The 25,160-nt window shown below is 40.5% G+C and overlaps 1 protein-coding gene across 1 annotated transcript in view; it reads left to right on the top strand.

The window, feature by feature from the left end:
- LOC149287784 (putative Polycomb group protein ASXL3) overlaps positions 1 to 24,860 on the top strand; it is a 56,189-nt gene extending 31,329 nt beyond the window's left edge. Inside the window, exons 6-12 of the mRNA XM_089492403.1 lie at positions 8,835 to 8,952; positions 10,277 to 10,396; positions 17,441 to 17,604; positions 17,925 to 18,021; positions 18,564 to 18,669; positions 19,186 to 21,100; positions 21,342 to 24,860. Coding sequence (XP_089348529.1) covers positions 8,835 to 8,952; positions 10,277 to 10,396; positions 17,441 to 17,604; positions 17,925 to 18,021; positions 18,564 to 18,669; positions 19,186 to 21,100; positions 21,342 to 24,860 — 6,039 coding nt within the window. The remainder of the gene's footprint in view (positions 1 to 8,834; positions 8,953 to 10,276; positions 10,397 to 17,440; positions 17,605 to 17,924; positions 18,022 to 18,563; positions 18,670 to 19,185; positions 21,101 to 21,341) is intronic.
- Positions 24,861 to 25,160: the final 300 nt, after the last annotated feature.

The raw sequence follows: 25,160 nt of genomic DNA, 5'->3' as shown, positions 1-25,160 counted from the left end.
CGCAGTTTTTTTTTTTTTAAATGTGCAATAAAATAAGCCTTTGCAGAACAAATAATAATAGAATCTTGATTGATTTTGCTGCCTTATTTTATGATGCTATGAAATGAACGCAAACGATCAGCAGTGTATTTTTGCTCTGATTTAATATCAAACGACGAAGTGCTGTGTTCCCATTATTTATTTAGCGTGGAAGATTCTGCAGCGCGGGCTCGAGCCTTTATTCATACGGCATAGCGGTTCCAGTTCCTGTTGCTCTGCTATGGCTTTTGGCCTTTGATCAGTACTATGTGAATTTTCTAAGATTATCTTACACGCTGTGTTTTTCATGATATTAAATTGACATTGTAGATAGTAGAACCAAAATGAGGGATTGGCACGGGAAAATTCTTTATATAATAGAGAAGCAATTGGTACGTCTGCAAAACAAAAATAAATTTAAAATTCTTCAATAGCGTCCGAGAGAGAATGACTGACGACGGACATTTTTTATCTTTCTTTTGGTGTGTTTCTGTTGATTAGTCTGTTCTATAACACTGTTGCTATTACATTACAGATTGCACACCGGTTCCGAACAGCGTTTCTGTTGCCAGGTTCTTTGACTAGATGTGGCTTTATTTAATAGGATATTTCATGTATTGGAAAATGGGTGATGATTGAAGCTAATAGTCCGCCCGTTGCAAAAAGATTATAAAATGCAAAGTAGTAAACCTGCCTTCTTGCTGATTGTGTACTCGGGTATTAAGCGGGGTCAGAGAGAGATAAGAAGTGGTGGTGTTACTGCATAGACTTCCAAAACAGCTTTTTCCAGGGCATGAATCCAAGGGGAAAAGACCAAAACAAATGTGACTTGGATGCAACATGATGCGTCATCACTGCCATTTTTTTTTTTTTAAATGTAATTTATGCATTGTGCTACTGGGCTTAATTACTTAAGCTCAGGGATAGATCTTTTTGTATTGCCAGGAGCAGTGGTGTAACTACCAGGGTCGCGACTGCGACCGGGCCCTGGAGTCAGGGGGCTCCAAGGGGTGCTTGGCGCCCTTCTGTCTCCTCTGCCTCCTCTGCCCCGACTGCAATGGTGGGAGCGTGAGGCGTCAGTCTTGGGTGCCAGAGCTTAACACTGAGCAGTGAAGCCGTGCGCACCGGGACAGAGGCCTCGCGCCCCCACCACAGGACTGCACGGTAAGTGACCTACAAAGGGGGGTAGTGAGAAGGGGGGGCCCTAAACAGATTCTCCCACCGGGGCCCTGAGGCTTCTAGTTACGCCCCTGGCCAGGAGAAACTGTTTCAGAACCTGAAAGCCTTTCTAATGCTGTTTTGACATTAAAGGGTGTAAACACATTCATATATTTAATGTATGCTATTATTTTAGCTTTGCTATTTTTTAGCTGTTTGAATGTGGCGGCACTGTGCATCCCTGTCGGTGGCTGGCCAGTCCCTCTTTACCCGCTTTCAAGAGCCACTGGCTGCTGCCAGGTATAAGTGTTTGGGTTTAGGGGTTTCTTCTTCTTCACATGGAATGACAGGCTAACAAACAGATAAATAAATCATTAATAGAAAGAGTCGGTTGTTGAGGTGATTAACATAAAGTAACATAATTCACATACAGACTGGGACATGGGATGTTAATTCCGCAACATTTTAAGACATTTGCATAACTCCACAGATTTTAACCGCGTTTTAAGGATGTGATTTTTTTCTTCATGTGACTGTTGTGACATTACTGTAGTGCCCTGGGGTATCATTACAGGGGCACATTCCCATCCCCGCCATGCTTTGCTTCAGAGCATTACTGGCTGGGAAATCAGTCGGCAAAGATATAAAAAAAAAGTAACATGTTCAAAGTGTGTTGATAGGTAAAAGCTTGTGCTAGAGAATGTTACATTTATGTCTGTGTATGAATGAGTAAAAATACACCGTGGCAACTAATTGAACTGTGTCTTTAATAACCAGTTTTAATATCATTGCCTCATTTGTTTGAATAATGAATTTTTCAAACGGATGAACATCATTTGTCAGTACAGTACAGATAACGCATAAAGTGGGACACTTCACTTGGAAAAAGACTGATTGGTTTAGTTTCCCATCGCACTTGCTGATTGTGTATATACACATTATTATGGCTCTTATGCCCAGCAAACATTGTACGTAGTAAGTACTTTAGTATGTGTTCTTCAATAAAGGAATTAATGAATGACTTACCTTTAGGAGAAGTTGCAACACAACACCCCCTACATCAGACCTGGGCAAAGCACGGCCCGCGGGCCACATCCGGCCCGCTGAATAGCTCGGACCGGCCCGCAAAGAGTGTCCTGGTGACTCACCAATGAGTCCGGTGTCCCCCCCCCGCCCCGGTCACTTACCTTAAACGCCTGTGTTGGAAGCGTTTGTCTCGGGTGCCGGCGCTTTACGCTGGGCGCCGGCATATGACGTCAGACGCCGGCGATCAGCAGTGAAGCGCCGGCACCCGAGACAAACGCCTCACGCTTCCAACACAGGAGTTTAAGGTAAGTGACCGGGGCGGGGGGGGGAGATCCTGAGAAGGGGGGGTTAGGGAGTTAGAGGGGAGATACTGAGAAGGGGGGGTTAGGGAGTTAGAGGGGAGATACTGAGAAGGGGGGTTAGGGAGGGAGGTCTTACTGTGTGTGTGTGTCTTACTGTGTGTGTGTGTATCTTACTGTGTCTGTGTGTGTCTCACTGTGTCTGTGTGTGTCTTACTGTGTCTGTGTGTGTCTTACTGTGTCTGTGTGTGTCTCACTGTGTCTGTGTGTGTCTTACTGTGTCTGTGTGTGTCTTACTGTGTCTGTGTGTGTCTCACTGTGTCTGTGTGTGTCTTACTGTGTCTGTGTGTGTCTCACTGTGTCTGTGTGTGTCTTACTGTGTCTGTGTGTGTCTTACTGTGTCTGTGTGTGTCTTACTGTGTCTGTGTGTGTCTCACTGTGTCTGTGTGTGTCTTACTGTGTCTGTGTGTGTCTTACTGTGTCTGTGTGTATCTTACTGTGTCTGTGTGTGTCTCACTGTGTCTGTGTGTGTCTCACTGTGTCTGTGTGTGTCTTACTGTGTCTGTGTGTGTCTCACTGTGTCTGTGTGTGTCTTACTGTGTCTGTGTGTGTCTTACTGTGTCTGTGTGTGTCTTACTGCGTGTGTCTTACTGTGTTCATAGCTTATTCAGTTATTGTAATAAATATTTTAGCCCATTTTTTAGCTCAAAATATTTTTTCCTTTTTTTTCTCCTCTAAAATCTAGGTGCGTCTTATCAGCAGGTGCGTCTTATAGAGCGAAAAATACGGTATGCACTCCGAAGCCTTGTTCATTTTGTTCACTTCTGTGCTGTGCTAATAGTTATTCAGGCCTTACTTATTCAAGCACCTCTACCAATGACGTAGGCTTGAATAACTTTATTAAACAGCACATAAGTTAACAAAATGGACAAGGCTTCGGAGTTTGTAGTTTGTAGAGGTCTGGCCCTCTAAAACCATTCCAATTTCTCATGTGGCCCCATGGGAAAATTAATTGCCCACCCCTGCCCTACATGGTTCTGGTTTCATGCCAAAGATTGAAATCAATTGGTGTTCTTTGTGCGCATGAGCATGGGGGTCTTGTTAGCCCCCCACTTCAACACTCACTGATCTAGTGCTGACTGGCAGTATACCGCATGGGGGCAGCCAGCAAAACATATGTACGGCTGCTTGCTTAGGAGGGGGGGGGGGGCAAACAAGAATTTACAGTCATATAGTGACTGGGGTGTCCCTTTAAGCTCTCTGCTGAAACATTAGGTGGTTTTTCTCAATTTACTGGAGTTGGAAGCTTGGCTTGCATTTTTGTTCATTATTTTATTGTTCATTCTGTGTTATGTGATTGATGAAGTATTTACACATATTCACTATTAGTTTACAGTGATTGCCAAAGTATGTCATTGCGCTTGCTTTTTATTACCTACTTAATTGTGTAATTCAAACAATAAAATTATGATGGATGCCACTAAGAAAATTTATCTTTCAATGCATTAGTTGAAATGTCTCACCCTTTATGTGTAGTAATTCAAACAAGCATTTGCATGTTTTATTACCTACAAGCTTAAAAGAGCGCCAGGCTTTAAATTACATATTTCTCTCTGCTTAGCAACAGAGTTATGGAATATACAGTTAGTGATATTTCTTAATTTGCTTGTTCATTCATTTCCTTAAACCATCAAACAAAGAATATATATATATATATTTATATATATTTTTTTTTATTATTGTTTTATATAGCGGCATCAAATTCCGTAGCGCTGTACAATGGGTAGACACAGGGCCGGCCGAAGACTTAACGCCGCCTGGGGCGAAGTTTAAAATGCCGCCCGACGCCGGGGGGGGGCGGCATTATCTACCCCCCCCCCCATGGTACTTACCCTTAAACAGTCCTGCGGCGAGTCTCCCTGTGCTGCCACGGTGCCGGCTTGTAATGCTGAGCGCCGGAAATTCACGTCACTTCCGGCGCTCTGCATTACAAGCCGGCACAGAGACCGAACAGGGAAACTCGCCGCAGAGGAGAGAGAGGGGCGCCGAGCGGGTAAGCGAAAACCACTCGGTGCCCCTCTCTCTCTCCTCCGCTTCAAAAAAAACTAAAAAAAACCGCTTGGGGCGGCAAAGTGCCGCCCCTTCTGAAGTGCCGCCCCTTCTGAAGTGCCGCCCCTTCTGAAGTGCCGCCCCTTCTGAAGTGCCGCCCCTTCTGAAGTGCCGCCCCTTCTGAAGTGCCGCCCCTTCTGAAGTGCCGCCCCTTCTGAAGTGCCGCCCCTTCTGAAGTGCCGCCCCTTCTGAAGTGCCGCCCCTTCTGAAGTGCCGCCCCTTCTGAAGTGCCGCCCCTTCTGAAGTGCCGCCCCTTCTGAAGTGCCGCCCCTTCTGAAGTGCCGCCCCTTCTGAAGTGCCGCCCCTTCTGAAGTGCCGCCTGGGGCAATTGCCCCAGTCGGCTCCATTGTAGGGCCGGCCCTGGGTAGACAGGACACAAGTAGTATGTAACATAACAAATTGATTTACAGAGACAACAGGTGAGGAGGACCTGGACATATATATATATATATATATATATATATATATATATATATATATATAATATACACACTGCATTTAAAGTAATGGTTTTTAACCAAAAGGTTGTAGGGGATGCAGACTATTTCTAGTTTGCAGCTACTTGATAGCCAGCCATAGAAAATCCCCAACAACTTTTCCTGGTACTTGAGATGTCTCTATTCAAAAGTGTGCGATAGGAAACGGTGATAATTTTATATGTAGTATATTTCGTACCACAAATGTTAATTTTTTGAGCTTCTTTTTTCATAATACTTCCTGTCGTCTTTATTGTGACTGTTTATTTTGGAAAATTGTGTAAAATAAGGTTTGTTGAAGTACATGCAGGGTATCTTGGCGATTGTTACCTGAATGCTGATCGAATGGCCGCCTTCTCCATGTATTTGTCCTGTTTATTAAAGGCCTTTTTGATAGGTTTCACTCAAAAACAATTCCGCCCTTTTTACTATGTGCCCCCTGTTTTTTGTTAAATGCATTCATACAAATTATATACTGTTTTATCAGGACGGAAAAGGATTTCTTTAGACAAAAGGGGAGCAAACACATTTTCCACACACCTAATGTAACCCCCAAAAAATAATGTGAAAATTAAATGCTGTTTTTGATGATCGGGAACAACACTATTGTTTGATTGTGAACGTCCTCTTTTTCCAGTGGTGGGGATGGGAAGCTTTAAAAACATCATCATTTCTGTGCTGTCATAATGGATTTAATGCCACCCAAAAAAAGACACGGAATGTGTTTATGAATAAGAATGATTTATTTCATTTTAATGGTGTGGGTTTTTTTAATTAATGGGACTTGTCGTAACTGTTTGGAATTTATGCATGTAAATAAAATAAAAGTAAAAAAGAAATTCTCCTGAAAGATTATTTTGCTACCGAAATATTAGTATTATGTATATTTATGTTTGGATGTGTATATTTTTTATTTGTTGAAGAATTTTTTTTTTTAGGCAAAATAATTGAAGAGAGATTGAATCGTGTAAATGTTATAATTTTGCTCTGTTCTTTATTAAGATTCTCTACACCGTGGATAGAATGTAACATGCTTGACATAGTTTTCCTTCCTACCATTCAGTTTATCAAGTACCCTCTTGCTAGAGAAGAGATTAAGTGTAAAACGCAGAACAGCTTACCCAGCAGGCATAAAAAGGAGGAATAAGCGTATGCAATGTCAAACTCGTTACATTTTGTCAGTAAACGGTAATATTTTTGTGAATTTTCATATGGGAGAGACTAGTCTTTAAGCTTATGTTTTCCCATAAACAAAATATGCACTTTGAAGCTCGATCAGAAGTTGACAGAAGAAAAAATGTTTTCTTTGCAACAAAAAAGAACACCAATTTAACCCTTAAAACAGATGGCTCATAGAACCAGAGAGTGGCATTAGAAGGTCTCTAATCATCTAGTTATCTTTTGTTATTAAGAAGACTTGTTGATCATGACGATGGGGTAACAAATTTTGCAAGTTTATGTAAACCCAGAGGCTACGTACCGAGAGGGAACACTCGGATACCCCTTCTCTTAAATCCCAGTGCTTCACCTGTCGTGACTCGGGGTAGTGATGTCATATTTTGAGTCCGCATGTGTACAGATTAGCGGGGAGCCAGGGCAAGACATGAAGACATGGTTCTCCAGGTGGTGTAGCTTCTGGAAATCCTCATCAAAGGAAGGCAGGAGAAAAAAATCAATGTTGGTGCCCAAAATATGGTATGTGGGTCCCCCAGCTGCCTAGTTATGCACCTGGAAAATCAATATCAGGCGTTATTCACAGCAAAGCCTTTGAGAAGAAGCATGTGATTTTACCCTGAGGTTCAACCAGCTGATATTCTGAATGTTCATACATGACAATCTCCGGGGAGAGATGTAGAATGTTGTCGAAATGACCCTTTTAAATGCGACAATACATCTCCGTATGTGTATCGCCGGCTAACAATGTTATTTTATTATAACAACAACGTTAGAATGTCATCTAATCTGTATACATCAGCGCATTGTTTACTGTAAACAACGGGAAAGATTAAGCTGCGCTACAGCCCTACTGCAGCACACGGTTTGCCTTTTCACTGAGCTGTTTATTAGAACATGTTATGCATTTGTTACGTTTTATTTGTTGGCGGTAATGGAGGTCGGAATGTTTTAGCGTATTTGCTCACTCAATCGCCATCTGAATTGCCGAGGAAAAATAATTGAGAAAAGAATTGTCCCATATTGCCATAACAAGTAGTATTCGGGAGTAGCGCCCGAGGCTTATACATCTATTCTTACGGCTTTTTCATTTGTTTCCCGCACGGTGAAAGAAAATGGATAATAAATCTATTTTAAGGTTCCATTTGATTTTGCAAATTAATTAAGACTCCATCGCTGCCAATGGAAAAAAAAAGGTTCCTCCTGTTTCAAAGATGCTGAGAAATGTTATTTTTGTTTAGCTTTATAATGACCCTTTTCTTGCATATTTACACAGTGTGTCCCTGAAGCTTTGCAGCAAGAAATGATTGGTCTTGGTGCCAGATCACTGACTATAGAGACAATAATAGATGCATTCGCTGGCCAAATGCATTTATTTAATGATGTGAATAATTGGTGTTGTAACCGTGAACTGCCTTGGTGTATGCTGAGCGCTTGTTTACTTTTCCGTAATAAGGGAAATGACATTAACACGAACGACTGTAAAGCAGGCAATTATAAGGCTGTAACATGTCGATGGCAGTTCAAGGGTTACACGCTGGAATGACCTGCGAAGGCGATTTCTGTTTAAGCTGTAAAGGTCTCTTTGTGTTGCAGGGTATTCATCTTTGCTGATTTTGGTTCTTTTCACGTTTACAAAATTACAGCTTCTTTACCGTGCGATTCTGCAATTAACCGTTTCACAGCACGGTGTCACAACCTGGTGAATCCCAGACATATAGTGTGTGTCGGGAATCTAACGTCAACCATGCTCGACTAATTCAAGTGTTATGGTGAATGACATCTGTATTCAGCGCTAGTTCATCCGTGGGACTTCTGGAGGTTCTGGAGAAAGATCCCTGTCATTTGTTGCGATTTATTAATTCCCCCGTTCATTTATTTTTTTCTGATCTTGCTGGCTCTTTAAAGGTTAATCTCTAAAAGCAAGCAGACAAAAGCTCAAGTGTTGCAAGTTGTTATTGGTTTTTTTTTTTTTAGATTTTTGAGATTAGGACCGATTCCTCGTCGTCGTAGAAATGAACGATTCCTGCCATGTTAAGTGATTTCTGTGCAGCACTCCACACGGCTGAGCGAGTGCATCGATACTGTAGTCCTTACATGCTGTACATACTGATGACACTCTCTGTTTAACTTGATTGACTGAGCAGGATAACGGAGCAGATGCACCTGAGGGAGATGCGCAGCCCTATACATACGGCTCTCCAACACTTCTTTCTGTGTGATTTGGAAATGACGGTGTTAAAAGCCCCTGACGTGGGGGGAATATGAGGTAGTATTCTCGCCTAATAGCTCCCTTTGTTGTCATGAGCTATGATATAAACGCAGCTAGGTGCCTGCGTCTGCGTGTCTTCGGAACTACAAGTTTTCGGGTGGTTTTTTGTTTGTTTTTCCACACGGCTGTTTTTTTCCACAGTCCCGTGTTTGAGGACGAGCGGCGTATAATTCATGTAAGGCTGCCGTAAATTCTAGGAGGCTGTGGGGGATGTTGGATGTGCTTTTTGCACAGTGGTTGTTTGAACGTAGTGCTAGCTGATGTCGCCGGCTAACCTTATACTGTATTCTTTTCTTTGTTTAGGCTTTGAGGCAGCAGCAGAAGAGGAGAAATGGGGTCTCTATGATGGTAAACAAGACCGTGCCTCGTGTTGTCCTGACGCCTTTAAAGGTGTCGGATGAGCAGTCCGATTCTCCTTCAGGTAAGATTGAAGGCATTTTAAAAGAAATCCTTAGCAACAAGCCTATATGTTGAGGGTGGACGGAGTGATGAAAGGAAAGCTGCATAAACGGGCTATTGCAGCTGCTCCCTCCTAGTGCTGTGAAAAATACATTTTCTAGGTACTTGAATGAAGACCTATTGATTGTTTGAAATGTAACCGTGTGGCTGTGTGTCAGAATACAGACTGCACGGCAGAATTAAACGGCCGCCGCACAAAGATCGGGAACCGAGTCACAGAAATAGAAATGCCAGACCGCATGCCAGCTCAAATGCCTGCAAATGTATCTCTCTTACACAATGTTGTTTTTTGCCTTTTTCATAGAAGTGTTAGCGCACACTTTTATATGACTAGACATTAATGAAGTATAACGCAGTTACAGTAACTTATACGGAATTATTTAATTTGGTTGGTGATGTCCTAAAGATATTCATTCTCCTCATTCCATGCACTGCTCATTGTTTGCTTGAATTCCTTTGCCAAGAAGTTAACTATTCATTCATTCTATATTTGCCACATGAATTAGTGGGGTTTTTTTCGTTTTTTTTTGCTAGGGTTGCTAGTGGGAGAGACATTTTTAACACTTTTACATCATTTTTGGTTGTCATTGCAAATATTCTCATAAACATCCAAGCATCTGTACAATTATTTAACAATTCCAAAATGGACTGGGTGCGGGTTTAGTAGCTGTTTATGTACCATTTGATTTTGTTCCTTTGGAACTCTTTATTGCTTTGTGCTGTACTTTTTGTTGGGGTTACTGCGGAAGGCAAAGGGTTGTGTAACTTTGTATAGCCGACATCAGTCTTTTTGGCTGCTTATTGGCTGCCTATGAAAATGTATTGAAAAAGGGATAAATCTGGGAGTAATTTTAAATACATGTATTCAAGGAATGAACTGATTTCTAAACAGCACATAGATTGCAGTTTGATGGTTTTGATCCACGCTCTTGTGTTCGACATATTTGACCGCTGATTGAGTTAACAATGTACGCTATTACAGATAATTTTACCAGCAGGTACTCACTCATCTGGGGTTCTCTTCAAAGCTTTGCATTAGCTGAGCTCTATCTCTCTTATCTGCTGTAGGGTTCAGCAAGTTATTGATTGCATTCCTATCTGATTCAGCAGCCCATCTCTCTCTTGTCTCCGGTGTCCTGCAAAAAAGGAATGTAGCAGAAAAAAGGACACTGTGCTCCTGCTAATTATAAAGAGAACAAAGATAATATTTTGGTATGGCTAAAGGGCAAGCCATGCAGAATAATTTATTTTATATACCCTATTTCCTTTTTTTTTTTTTTTTTAAGGGTCTGAATCCAAGAACGGGGAAGCAGACAGTTCTGATAAGGAAACCAAGCAGGGGCAAAAATCACCCCCAGGCAAACAGACAAGCCAGCACTTGAAACGTCTGAAGAAGTCGGGTTTAGGTGAGTGAATTACTGCAAATAACTCTTTGAAGACTGTGTGATGTGAATCGTGTTGGTATCGTAGTGTGTGGCTGATTGGCTTTTTGGTCTAATGCTGGAGACTCCGTTATGTTGGTTTTATGTCTTACACGTGTTTTATCTTTCTTAATAACCCGTGGGTATTTTAAGTTTGTTCTTCAGAGCCAATAGCAACAAAAGAAACACACAGAATGGAGGAGGAGCAGGTCCTGTGTTATTCCTAAATATGTGGCATTTAGGTGTGCATGACCCCTGTTTGAATTGTGTAGGATGGAGATTAGTGAGTACTGGGGAGATAACTAAAAACACGCACCAAAGAAAACATATTAACATCAAATCATATGTTGTAATCTTTCACTCACGTTACATTTTTCTTCCACATCAATTCTTGTTTACATTCCCATTCTGTTTAGTTATTTTCTTCAGTATCTGTTTCCCGGCTGCATATTTTTTTCAAAATGGCGCCATATTGTATGTGGACTTAATGTGCGCAGAGGCAGAGTAGAAGCTTTTAGCCAGAGAACAAGCCCCCCCGTAACATTTGGAACTGGTCAGTCTTTTCCAGTGCACACTTACCAAAGGGGACAGTCATTTCAAAGAAACATCATGGTACATTCATATACAATTTAATTGACCAGAAATTTTTATAAAAGGAAAAGTGCATAATACACAATATATATAAAATATAGTTTGTTTTTTTTAATTAAAACTATTGTAACTGTTCTAGGATTACGGCCAAACATACCATTTTTTGTAACTTTGGAAACCAGTCAGTCAACCATAATTAGGCTTATTGACACCTCCCTCGCTAACATTTTTTGCTTTCCTTGTCTAACAAACTTGATATACAGCCAAATGGGAGAAAGATTTGTATTATTGCGTAAATTTAAATTAAGCATCCAAACCTATTTGTCTCACTTTTTCAAAGGATTAGTAATTATTTCATAGCCAACCACAAGCATTGCACAACTGCATCTAACAACACAGTGAACGAAGAGGTGATATTTATGCATCAGGTTTAAACTCTGGGTAAATGTTGCTAATTAGATATAAAATAGGATGTCTTCAATTCTAATTATAAGCAGAAGCATTGAATTAAGTTATGTTTAATAGCTGCATCTAGTTAACTTGTGTGAAATATGATGCATTACAATTAGGTTTCTTCAAATACGGTAGCTGTGAAAAGTTGAATGCAGGCAATCTTTTGCTAGATGCTACCATTATACACAATTCTATACCTTTTTGCCATTTCCTGGTATTATTTTATTAGAGATATATTATATATATATATTATTTCATTCTCCTTAGTTTTGTGGTGTTTCACACTGTGCTACATCATACTGTCCTGACTATTTAATCACTGCATATGAAGATTATTTATATTATTTGATTTGATCACCTTCACCGTTTCTGAACATCCTGGTTCTTAAGTGTCGACAGAGCTATATTGAAAGCTCTCATATCTGCACATTTGTTTCATTAAGACATATGCCCTTTCTCCTGTTACCACCATAGTGGGACATCCGCTTTCCACAGGACCTACCATTTAAGTCCCGGATCTTAACCCCTTGGCTGCTAAGCCATTTCCCACCCTGTTGCTAAGATGGTTTTCAGGATTTTGGTGCATCTCACGTTTAAACGCGTTTAGAAGTACATTTCTTGTGAATAAACTATACAAACCATATATTGTTTTTTTCAGCACACCCAACAGATTCCAAATATAACATTTTTATATGTGTATGTCTCATCAGGTTTGCAAAATATAGCCAAAAATGGGAAAAAAGTGTAATTTTTCACTTCCTACTCAATAAAAACTAGTTTGTAATTTTATTTTTCTAAACTCTAATATCAAAAGCTGTGCTGCTAAATATTTGTAGTAGGTAACCGGTCTAAAATAAACAGAAATTGAGAACAGTAGACGTGCACAACAAATAAATGAATATCACACTTATAAAAATAAAAAAAAAATTAAGTTAAAAGCGCCAAGTTCATTTATGTGTTGCACACTCCAGTCTTGTGCTACGAATACATGCAGCCCCTCATTTGATGCGCCAAGGGGTGTAGTTTCTGAAAATGTATACTTTATGTACCATAATTTAACTTTCCAGCTGTTTAGAGCTGTCTAATTGCTGGCATCACCACCAAAATGTTTTAAGACAATTTTTGACAAGATTCTCCAATCTGCCATATCTGAAGTTAAAGGGGTCTAGACATCTGGGAAGTTAAATTAGGGTACATAAAGTACACATTTCAAGAAACTACACCCCTTGGCGCTTCAAATGAGGGGTTACATGTATTTCTAGGACAAAAGTTGAGTGCACAAATAATGATTGAATATGTCGGTTTGGCTAGAAAATATGTTTTTTCTAACCATAGCGACATGTTCATTTGTGTCTTGCGCACTCCATGTTTGTACTAGAAACACATGCAGCCCCTCATTTGATGCGCCAAGTGGTGTAGTTTTTGCAAATATGTACTTTGTGCCATAATTTAACTTCTTACGTGAGCAGTAATGCCACGTCAAGGCTTCAACCCTAATTACTGACCATTCACACGCCTTTCATATCTCCATTCACTCGCAGAAGCACACACCATACTTTCCATACATTCACTCACAGACGCACACACCATTCTTTCCCGTTACAATCCCAAAGAAATGATGGTAAAGGGAGAAAAAAAAATCACTTTTACAGCAAAAATAAGTTTTGCAGTAAAAATGCAAGGAGCTCCAGGGATGAGATGGTCATCCGGATTTCAAAAATTGTCTCCCTCTACCATTGGCTAAATTTAACCCCATGATCGAAGGGATTTAGTATTGGCCATTTTTAAAAAGGGAATGTGACTTTTGATAGCTATATGATCACTGTGGTAACATTGGCTACCACAGTGATTATTTAGCTAGAATACTTAAACTTTTTATTTTTTTTTTTAAAGTTAAACTAGTTTATGTTTAGATAATTTAATTTCTCTAGGCAATTTTGATCTTTATTTATCTGCCTTTAGAGACCCCCAAATCATTTTTTTTACTTTTTTTGTACTTTTTTATTTTTTTTACTTATTAACAAGCATCTGTAGCTGCTTAGATGCCTGAGATACAGGCATCTAAGCAGCATGCCCCCATACCGCTTTAACTGACAATTGTCAGTTATTAATAAAGTTGCGCGGTGACGTCATTGCGCGAGACGTCACCGGCCGGATCGGGTGGCCCCGGTGATGCCCTTCAGTGTGAGGGGCAGATCGCCGGGGTAGGTGGTGATGGGGGTCTACAAACCTCCATAAAGGTAGGAGAGTGCTAGCGACGGCATGGTGCCGTCGTTAGCACCTGACTGGGACTGCTAGCGACGGCACCATGCCGTCGTTAGCAGTCAAGGGGTTAATGTTATAAATGAAATTGAGCATGAAACTTGTTCTCCCATAATCTACCATCATGTGGATTACCCGATTGATAATTGGGATTATGTACATTGTTCAATGAACACCACTGTTCAAATGTCTGGAGTCACGTAACTATTTTCATGGAAAGCAAGGACATTTGTCAGTGACCACAAACTTTTATTTATTTAGAATTCACATGATATTTATTATCTGTTAGTTGTAGCAAAACCATTCCTCGTGTTAATAATTTGGAGTGTTTCCATGTTCAACAGTTAAAAAAAATTATTTATCTGCTTGAACTTGAAACGTTTCATCAGAGAAAGTAATTCTTTGTCGTCTCCGTGTTGTCTGGGCATCATTTTAATTGAATGGAGTTAAGAATTATTGCTCTTTGTAATAAATTACAGCGGTTTGCTGGTTGTGACCATAAAGAGTCGTCTTTTTAACAGCATCATAGCAGTCATGTAATGAAATATGGGACATGCAGCCTCACCAACAAACAATACATACAAAAAAGGACTTTAATATGCATTTTTACCTGTAGAAAGAAACAAAATAAAAGCAATTAAGGAGAAGCTGCCAGCCTTGCAGTTCAAGTTTTTACAGCTAATTAGTGGCAGACAAGAGTTTCAATTGAGATTTAACAGGAGAGCTTTCTGTGCATGTCCACAGAGTGTGGTGGTCTCATCAGACCCCTTAGAGCTTTTCACAAGTAGCATGAAATCCATTAGTTAATGTTACTAGTAACTCATTGAATCTATTCCCATCCACGGGCCCAGACTGGCCATTGAGCAAATCACACAAATTCCGATGGAGCCTCTCACACGCCTTTATCCGTGCTCCTGCCGCGGATCTCTTCCTTTAGCATGGGTGGCATCATTTATTGGCTGATGGCCTTAAAGTGTCAGGGCAAAATTTAATCCTCAGTCCCTGCTCATTAGAAGTTTATGGGTTTTATTCACTAAAAAGTAAACTCACTGAGTTGGTGTTTCCACTCCCGGACTTCACTGTTCATTATGAAGACACAACACTGGCAGGTTTCTCCAGCCCCGTATAAGGTATAATTCAATTAAAAAAACTCTTCTGTCAACTTTCCCATTCGCGAATATACCTTAAATATCACCAGGCAAGTGTATGGACTTGGAGCTGTAATACCACAATGATTTGAACAATATAGAGCTAGATGCCCTGAAACTGTTGATTGGCGTGAATCAAAGTGCTTCCTAATTGATTCCTTTGAAAAATATTTATTCTTTTAATTATGTTTCAAAGGCTTCAAAGTGAATAGATTAAAGCATTAGTAAAAGCAAGTAACCTTGTATCTTAAAAAAATAAATAAAGGAATAGCATTTGTGTGCTTATAGAATTTGCCTACATCCTCAACCAGTGGGCTGCAAATGAACCAACCTCTTTTTGTTGCTGTAAGTTACTCTTCCTGTAAGCAGTACATGAGCCCCCGAGTACCTTTGAATCTGCCATATACTGCCGGCTGGTGCTTGTCTTATTCTACACCTGGCTCACCTACCTCTCTTTAATGTATAGTGGTTGTACTTTGATGGATCATTTAAATATATTTGGTTTCCTTCTGACCTTGTTTCCCATTTGTCTTTGTACCCTGTCCACTTTCTTGGTTGATAATTGGGTTTAATTTCACTAGACACGCCCAGGCATGAATATTGCCGGTCTTGTTGAATCTAGACATTAATTACCTGTCTTGCAAAGTGAACTAGTTTAAAAGGTCTAAAAAAGCAGCGTATGGTGCTGTGATCATATGATGAGAAACAAAGTCACTGACATCTATCAGTCTAGAAAGGTAACATTTCTAAGGCTTTGGGACTCCAGCTAACCAAGGTGAGAACCATTATCTACAAATGGAGAAAACCTTCCCAAGACTGGCCCGGTCTACCAAAATCCCTCCAAAAGGAGGGCACAAAATAACCCAGGCTAACGTGAAGAACTGCCAGCCTTGCTTGCCTCAGTTAAGGTTAGTGTTCATGATTCCACAATAAGAAAGAGGCCTCCATAGGAGAGTTGCAGGGCGGAAACCACTGCTGACCAAAACAAAGAACACAAAGGTTCATATCACATTTGCCAAAAAACGCCTTGATGAATAGACTTTTGGGATAATATTATGTGGACTGAGTCAAGAGTGACACATTTTGGAAGACATGGGTCATGTTACATCTGGTGTAAAAGTAACAGAATTCTACAATAAGAACATCATAGCAACAGTAAAACACAGTGGTGGTATTGTGATGGTTTGGGGCTGCTGTTTCAGTACCTGGACAACTTGCCATTATTGATGAAGCCATGAATTCTACTCTCTACAGAAAAGGAAAATGTCCGGCCATCAGTTTGTGATGCAGTTGGGTTATGTAGCAGGACAAAGATCTGAAGCACACAAGCACCTCCGCCTCTGAATGACTCAAAAGAAACAAAATGATGGTTTTGGAGGCCCAGTCAAAGTCCTCCCTTGAGTCTGTTTGAGATGCTGTGTGATGACTTTACTTCATGCTCAAAAACCCACCAACGTGGCTGAATTAAACAATTCTTAGGAGTCGGCCTAAGATTCCTCATGTAAAAGACTCATTGCCAATCACTGCAAACGTTTTATTGCCGTTGTTGCCGCCGAGGGAGGCACAACCAGTTGTTTAGGGGGACAATCATTTTTTCACATGGGTTACATAGGTTTTGATTTACTTTTTACCTTCAATAAAATAAATGATCATTTAAAAGCTGCATTATGTGTTCATTGTCTTTGCCTTATATTAAAATGAGTTGGATGTTCTGAAGCATCTAACTGTGGCGAATAAGTAAAAATAGAAGAAATTGGGAAGGGAGCAAATACTTCTTCCCAGCACTGTATCTGTGAACACATTGTGCTGACACATATAATCATTGCTAGAAGCGTTCCTGATTATATTTTTGCTTCCATTACCAAGCAACCAAACTGGAGCTTAACATGTTCTCGTCATGTACATCATTCTGTCTTGTGTCTTGTCATGGTTCTCTTTCTATGACACTACTACATCCTTTTATTGTGTTGTTTTTAACTCATTCTCTTTCTGCGTAACTTCTTTGTTTTGGCTCGGTGTATATCCTTAAGAATGCTATTTACCAATTCCTATTCACGTTCTTATTTACTACGGCCATGTTCTACTAAAATCCAGTGACAAAACCCAAAGCCATTAGTCTATGCCAAAATGCTGTCTATACTTTGTACCATAATCACCATTTATTGTATACCTGTTTGCCTCCTTTAGGTCTCAGAAGTTTAATTAGTTTTCATGTGATCCCTAACGTGTTATGCTTTGCCAGTATTTAACGCAAAAACAAAACTCATGCATATATACATGTGCTCACACAGCATGAGGAGTACATGCATAATGTATGGGGCTAGTTTGTTGACAGTCGTTCCATTAGGAGAGTGGTGTACAACTCCTGTACCTTTTATTGTATTGACAAACCACTAAGCAAACACACAAATTGGATAGATTTCAAGTGTTCACACTGACACTGGTTAGTTATTGCATTAAATAGTTTCCTTTTATATTGAAATCTTAATACCGATGAAGATTATAATGTCAGCGCAGCCTGCAGGATACGGAATACTTATCATCAGATGTGATAACTTTGTTTTCTGTATCCTAGGGCATTTGAAATGGACCAAAGCAGAAGATATTGACATTGAAACTCCAGGATCAATCTTAGTGAATACTAATCTGAGGGCTTTAATTAACAAGCATACATTTGCTTCTTTGCCACAGCATTTTCAGCAATACCTTCTGCTTTTACTCCCAGAGGTAGACAGGCAGGTGAGTGAAAACAACGTTATCCATTATGTTTGAATATTGTCTCATCTTTACCGATTTCTTGTATAATTTTGGAATTAATATAAAGAGGCAGGCATAATAAACTGTGTCGTTTTAACTTTTATGTCATCCCACACGTAACCCTTTAGAAACAATCATTAAAGAGACACTTAAGCCATTCACTTTAATGCCCATACTTGCTTTAATTTATTTATGTGGTTGATGAGCTTGCCTGGGATCCAAGAGTGAAAAGAAGAAAAAAATTGTAAAACCATTTATTGAGTACTGATTATTTTTATTTATTGAGTATTTATTCTTTCTAGATGGGAAATGATGGCACTTTACGGCTTAGTAATTCTGCTCTAAATAATGAATTCTTTGCATATGCCGCTCAAGGTTGGAAACAGAGGTTATCAGAAGGTAAACGTTTTTATTTTGCATTTTATGCAATTAACTATATTTGTTAGCCTGTGTTATTGCATATCTGCTTAAATATTCAGAACATGCTAGATTTGTCTAGTTTTAAACAGTTTTTGTAATTTAAAGTACATACCACGTTTTGATGTTAGCCTATCAGGTAAAACAATGGTGTGTAGGCAGTGTTGTAATTTCCATGGTTTGTGCTACTAAATACCTTTAAAGAAAATGCAAATATATATATACTTAAATATTTAGGAGCTCTTGCATTGCAGTTATTATAGTAATGTTAAAAATTGCTGTAATACCTTATTGTACTATATGCCAAAAATCTGCAGAGCTGGTGGCGTTAACTGAATAAAATACTTTGTTGTAAAAGTTCAAATTATTAAAAGTAGGATGTTGATGTAGTAATATGTTTTAACCCCCCCCCCCAAATGTTTTATACATTCCTTTGCCACTCTTTGAGACTCGCTACACCCTTTTCTTGAAAATGACACAAGATAATTGATAATTGTATATTTTTCATCCTGTGTTTTCTGTAGGGGAATTTACACCAGAAATGCAAATGCGTATCCGACAAGAAATTGAAAAAGAAAAGAAAACCGAAGTTTGGAAAGAAAGATTTTTCGAGAGATTTTATGGGGAAAAGTGAGTCAAATGCATAAAAGGAATAAGAGATACTAGTGGGAATCTTTCTGTTACAAACGTAAACTGCTTATTTTAGTGAAATTATTCTTCTTAATAAGTAAGACATGTCATGCCTTTGTTTAGCTTTGTTTTGATGACATTTGTCTTTTTCCCCAATTATTCATAACACCAATCTTATTAGTTAAGCAGGTTATCTATATCGTGACCAATTCAAGGGCAGAACAAGGGAAATACATGTGTCCTAAGCTGGTAACAGGTTAAAACACTGGGCATGTATGTAATGGTGCTGACAAACTTACATGTGATAAGTTTGCATATGCGAACAAAGCAGTGATACTATTGCTGAAACCCTAATAAAAGGAGATGTGATATGTCTTATGGTTTGGTCAACTTTATAGCATTTAGCATATTTGGTATTATTAATACATTAAAGCAGAATGGGAGTTTACAGGTTTTTTTGTATAACTTTGACCAGTTTTACATTATTAACCATTTGCCTTGTTTTTTTATGATAAGATCTGGAATGTCCAGAGAAGAATCTCTCCAAATAACTTCAGCTCAAAATAGTAGTGAAGATGAAACTAGTTCCTTAGAAACCCCTTTGAGCTTACCTGGCACATCGGCGCAGCTTGACAGTAGCACAGAACCCATCAATGAAGCACCACCCTTTCAGGAAAAACACTTGATTGAAGAACCCCTTTGCAACATGGACCAGGTACCCTCCAAGGAGTTAGTAGATGAAACTGTACTTGAAGACATATTAATATCTGAAGAAGCAGTGATTCAGGAAGAAATTGCTGAAGAATTGGAGACCACCATTTGCGAATGTCAGGAAGAGGATGTCAAGGCTGATAATGAGTTGTGTGATGAACGGGACAAAGAAAACACTAAAAATGAGGAAAAAGTGCTTGTGGAAAATATAGAGTCATGTGTGGTCATGGAAGATGAAACGGTTTGTACTCTGAATGTTAAGGAAGAAGTCGAGAAGTCTGATGGTCTTGAACGTGAGATGCCAGATGAAGTCAACCAGCCAAGTCAAGTCACATCTCCTGTTCGCTCAGTTTCGCCTCACTGTTCACCTGATGAGACAACTGAAAAGGAGGAACCTCCTTTGGAAGAGCTGAATACTGCAGAGGAAAAAGGCATTTTGTCCACGTCGGTGGAGTCTGTATGCGCTGAAGATGCAACTGCTGCGGAAATGGAACTGATTAGCGAACCTGATGAACAACTTTCAGAAACCGCATGTGTTTCAGAGACATCATTTTCCTCAGGGAGCCCAGAGGGAGTGTGTGTTAGCATTGCGTCTCCAGGAGGCGACACACAATCTGCATCAGAGGATCCATGTACTCCTGCATCGGTTGAGGCTGCTTTTCTTTCTGAAGTTTCAAGTTTTGAGAATACTGAGTCTGAAAGCCAGCAAAAGCCTTTAGATGAAAGCCCACCCACATCCCTAGCTTCAGACAATTCACCAATCTCTGCTTCTCCTGTAAGATCAGAAGCCTCTCCTTCCTCGAGTCATACTCTGACATCAGAAGCATCCCCAGCATCTAACTTACCATTAACTTCTGAAGCTTCTCCTATGTCTGATGTACCATTAGCATCAGAAACTTCATCTGTGTCTTCAGTAGCTTTGGCCTCTGAAACTGGACATGCAGCAAACATACCTCCAACTTCAGAAGCGTCTTCTGTTTATAGCCCTCCTACAAATGAACATCTCATGCTTCAAGCTGGAATCTCTCCAGCCTCATCTGATGAATCACAGTCACCTTCAAAGGATGAAACCGATGGTTTCTCAGAGGCATCCCAAGGGGAGGGTGCTGCAATTGAGACGGAAAGCAATGAAGACATAAAGTATCATCAACCAGTATCCCTTAATTCTGATACATCAATATCAGAAGATGTTCCCAGTCACAAACAGTGTAAATCTGAAGTAGACAGTGAAAAGTCATATGGAGCAGTCACTCCGGAATTATCACCGCCAGATACAATAACAATAAAAACCAATTCAACACATTACTGCATTGTTGATAAAAAATATATGTCTCCACCACATAACGACTCTGGAGGAATATTTGCTAAAAACAATGAATTTCATCAGCCAAAGTCCAATGATAAGTATGCTAGCACACTAGAAACATCTGGGTTCTTTGAATCCTCCCGAAGCAAAAGTCATAAACAGCAGGGAAGCTTACAAAACAGACAAGAGAGTGGTCATGCAAAGTCATTTGACCATGGTAAACAGTCTGAAGCGCTAAGAACTGAAGGCCGGGAGCCTGAGATTTCAAAAAGAAAGACTGTGGAACACCACAATTATGGGATATTCAAGGAGAAACGTCCACGGATAGACGATGATCATCTTTCTAGAATATCTTCAAGTCACTCTGACAGAGAACACCCCCCGAGAGAGGAGCCTAAAGTTCCACCACTCAAGGTAATAATGACATGAGCGATTATATGTTTTTCTATAGACACCATTTCATCAGTGTAAACAAGGTCCCACAGAGCAAAATTGAAGCCTTCATAGTGTTGATTACTGTGCCACATCTTACAACATAATCTTATGATTAAGTTTCTGGTTAAGTGTTTAACTATTGTAAGCTAGTTAGGAAGCTGTTCCTTAGGAAGTATTTTACTTAAGTCTTTGGTATGATGCTTTTGCTTTTCTGTTTTAGATCCAGCTTTCCAAAATTGGTCCTCCGTTTATCATCAAAAGCCAACCTGCTCCCAAACTTGAATCCAAAGTGTCCTCTAGCTCATCTGCCGGTGGTGGGAGAAACACTGGAGCCAGAACCCTTGCTGATATTAAAGCAAGAGCGCAACAAGCCAGAGCACAAAGAGAGGCGGCCGCTGCAGCTGCGGTGGCTGCTGCTGCAAGCATTGTTTCAGGAGGTGTTGGAAACCCTTGTGAAGGCAGCAAGACGAGAACGTTGGCACACATCAAAGAACAAACAAAGGCTAAGATATTTGCCAAGCATCAGGCAAGGGTTAATACGCAACAGAGCACTAAGGACGGAAAAGCAAAAGACGGTGGTTCAGCATCGGATGTACCTTCTTCCGATTCAAAGATAGAAGGCTCAACTGGTGTCATCATCATTAATCCAAACTGCAACAAGTCCACCCTCCATCGGGAAGCCACATTACAGAAACCTCTCAGTACCACACCATCATCGGAAACGGACTCTGATGAATCTGTGCACAGTTCCAATGAAAATATTCATGTGCCACATTCCATTGACAAAGCTGTTACATCTACCTCCAGTACAGACGGCAGTGTACCGATGCATTTTAACAAAAATGTTGGTACGATGTCTGTCTGCAGCTCTGCCGATGCTCATTTTACAAACTCACTTGAAAAGTCGTCGGTTCTAATGTCCATTGACAGCGAAAACTCCACAAGATCCGCGTGTAACATTGGCATGCTCAGCCCAGTTAAGGAGACTGACGGCCCTTGCGTTGCTGTTGTGCCTAAATGCACTGATGACACTAGCAGTCATGAAGCAAATTCCATTGTGTGCAAGTCCACAGATGACAAAAGAGTGCCAGTATCTGTCAGTATTGCTAACCCCGTTGTTAATTTTAACACCGCTGTGCCAATTTCATCGATTGGGGGTTGTCTGCCAAATCCTCATCATAGTAACTCTTTGTTGAATTCACTAAACTCGTCAGTGGGTACAAGCAACTGGCATCCTGACAAATTGGCTATTCCAGAGTATGAAGAAGAAAGCAGCGCTGCACAAATCTGTACCCCCGCCCGAAAATTGTCAAACCATGAGGAAGGAATGGTCGATTCTCTTGGACGGTCTAGCACTGCGATGTTCTCCAATCGAAGGACTGTGGGTTCTGATTTGAGCCGTGACAAAATGGAGAAAAGTCCATGTAGTAACTTATCAGACGTACAGAGTGCAACGCTACCTACAGGGTTAACACAAACCTCCTCCAACCGATCTATTCCTTGCAAAGTCATTGTTGATCACTGTACAACTCCAAATTCATCTTTCCCATTTAATGTCGAGAATGCAGAAAACAGTGTGGATTCCCAAAGCAGGCACGGAAAGATGGACCTTTTAGCGCAAAATAAAACATGTCCCCAGGTGTCTGTTATAAGCAGGCAGGAAAACCTCATTAATGAAAGTGCAGACCAGATTTGTAACTCAGCCATTAATACAAGGCTAACAAGAGATGATAGAAACAAGATCACAACAAGCACTAGCTTTTCAGAAACATCCTTCTTGTTGCAAGATAAAATAAGTGAGACGGCAGCTTCTCAGCAGAACTTTAGCGAGCAGTTACGGTGCCCTCCTTTAAAGTGTGGCACAGATAATAACTCCAATTTAGAGTACATGTCTAACAACAGAATATGTTGGAGTGAAAAGGAACATGCGAACAATGACAAGACAGACGTAAACCATATAACTGCAAACAAGCGCATAGGTTATTCTAACGAAAGGATTGTAGGTGAAGTCAAAAGTGAACCTGGGAGCTATCTGCAGGTGTCAAAGTGTAATAGTCATAGCCCTGTCACAAATACCAGTGTTCCTATTAAATCAGAAGCATGTGAACCTGGAAAGTGCTTTGCAGTGGATACCGCAAGTCTTTCACATCTCAACAATTCTTCCAAAGGTAATGACTCGGATCTAAGTGTGCAGTCCTCAAAGACCACTGTAAATGTTTCCAGAGAGGAGACCGTGTCTTTGACTACAGAAAACCTAAAAAGGGTTACCAGCACAGGGAATCCAAGCTGTCGCCTTTCTTCGGTTGAGGCAAATAATCCATTAGTAACTCAGCTTCTTCAAGGCAACCTGCCGCTGGAAAAAGTGTTACCGCAGCCAAGACCTGGTGCAAAGCTAGAAATTAATAGGCTCCCGATGCAACCCAAGTCTGTGTATAAAAGTACACCCGATAGAATGATTGCTGAAAATAGCCTCCGGCCCCCTACTCCTGATAGTAAGAATTACCCACTGGGAAATATGAACCCCCTGCAAATGAGGAAACGTGAAAACCATCCTAAAAAGAGGATGGCTAGGACTGTTGGCGAACATGCTCAGATTAAATGCGAGTCTGGGAAGCTAGCTATGGACACCGACGCCAACCTGTCGTCCTGTATGATGACTTCTGCCATGCCTCCACTGGGTCAGGGAAAGGCGTTTAAGCAAGAGTGGATGAACAAGCACCCCGTTCAAGCCAGGATTGCTCACAGCCCCGAGATCAAACAGCAAAAGAGGCCACTGCCCTCTTGCAGTTTCCAACAAAACGTATTTAACGTTGATAAAAATGGCAGCTATCACTCTGAAACTAGTACCTCACACAGGCAGCATTATTACCAAATGCCTATGGCCCAGAGAGGCCCTGGCTCTTCAGTGTATTTGCCGCAAGGTTCTGTAAAGCCCCATCCCAACACTTTTGCTTATAACAGGCACCCGGAACAGAAGGTTTTGGGAGAAAACAATGCTCCGTCCCTTCCTCCCCGAATGGGGAATGCGTATTCACCAAGCATTCACATGAAGGAAAGCGAAGACCTCAGTGATGCCCCACAGACTCTGCAACATAAATTTTTAGTGCATCCTTCCTTATCTAATTCAGAAGTCCCTTCTGATCAAAAGCAACCAGCAGTTACCATGGAAACCACTAAAAGACTTGGTTGGCCTCAGCCTACAAGCATCTGTAGCAATATAAAGTCAGAGCCCATCTCTTTTGAGGACGGTTTAAACAACAGCTGTGAACTGACCATGAAACAAGCTTCCTATGAACAGAATGAAATGAAAGAACAGTTGAAAGCATTTGCTTTGAAAAATGCCGATTTTTCTTCCTATTTACTTTCTGAGCCACAAAAGCCTTTTGCTCAATTAGCTGCACAGAAATTACAAACGCAGCAGCTGCCACAGCAGCAGCAGCAATGTGGGAATTACCCAGCGATTCAGTTTGGTAGCACAAGCTTCAAAAGAGCGGCATCTGCCATTGAAAAGTCTATCGGAATTTTAGGGAGCAACTCAAAACCTCCTCCTGGGTTGGGCGGTCAGAACACTCCGATGCCTGCGCAGACGTTTGCTGACAGCAGCAGTGCGGACGAATTGGAACTGAAATGTTCCTGCAGGCTAAAAGCCATGATTGTGTGCAAAGGTTGCGGGGCTTTTTGTCACGATGACTGCATAGGCCCTTCAAAGTTGTGTGTCGCGTGTCTAGTTGTTCGATAGAATCAAACATGGGATTGCTGTATTTTAAACTTTACAGCCAAATTGGCTACGCCAAGAGCAGTAACAGTGTATTTCTATTTTTTTCCCAGTGTTAAAAGTTTTGTTTTAAGGACCTTTTTCCTAGAGGAGAAAAATACTTCAACAAGCGAAACAATACTTGTTGTTCTTTTAACTTATTGAAATCACAACTGTGTGTTTACTCATTCTGTTAGGAAACCCCTATATGTACATTTCCATTCTGTTTGCAGTTGGAGTGATTCTCTAAGGCCTTGTGCCATATCATTGTAAATTTGATCCTTT

The sequence above is a fragment of the Sceloporus occidentalis genome, unplaced genomic scaffold, assembly GCF_023333645.1.
Source record: "Sceloporus occidentalis isolate IW3139 unplaced genomic scaffold, rSceOcc1.0.p SCAF_56, whole genome shotgun sequence".
Classification (NCBI taxonomy): domain Eukaryota; kingdom Metazoa; phylum Chordata; class Lepidosauria; order Squamata; family Phrynosomatidae; genus Sceloporus; species Sceloporus occidentalis.
This window is presented reverse-complemented; position numbering and strand designations above follow the sequence as displayed.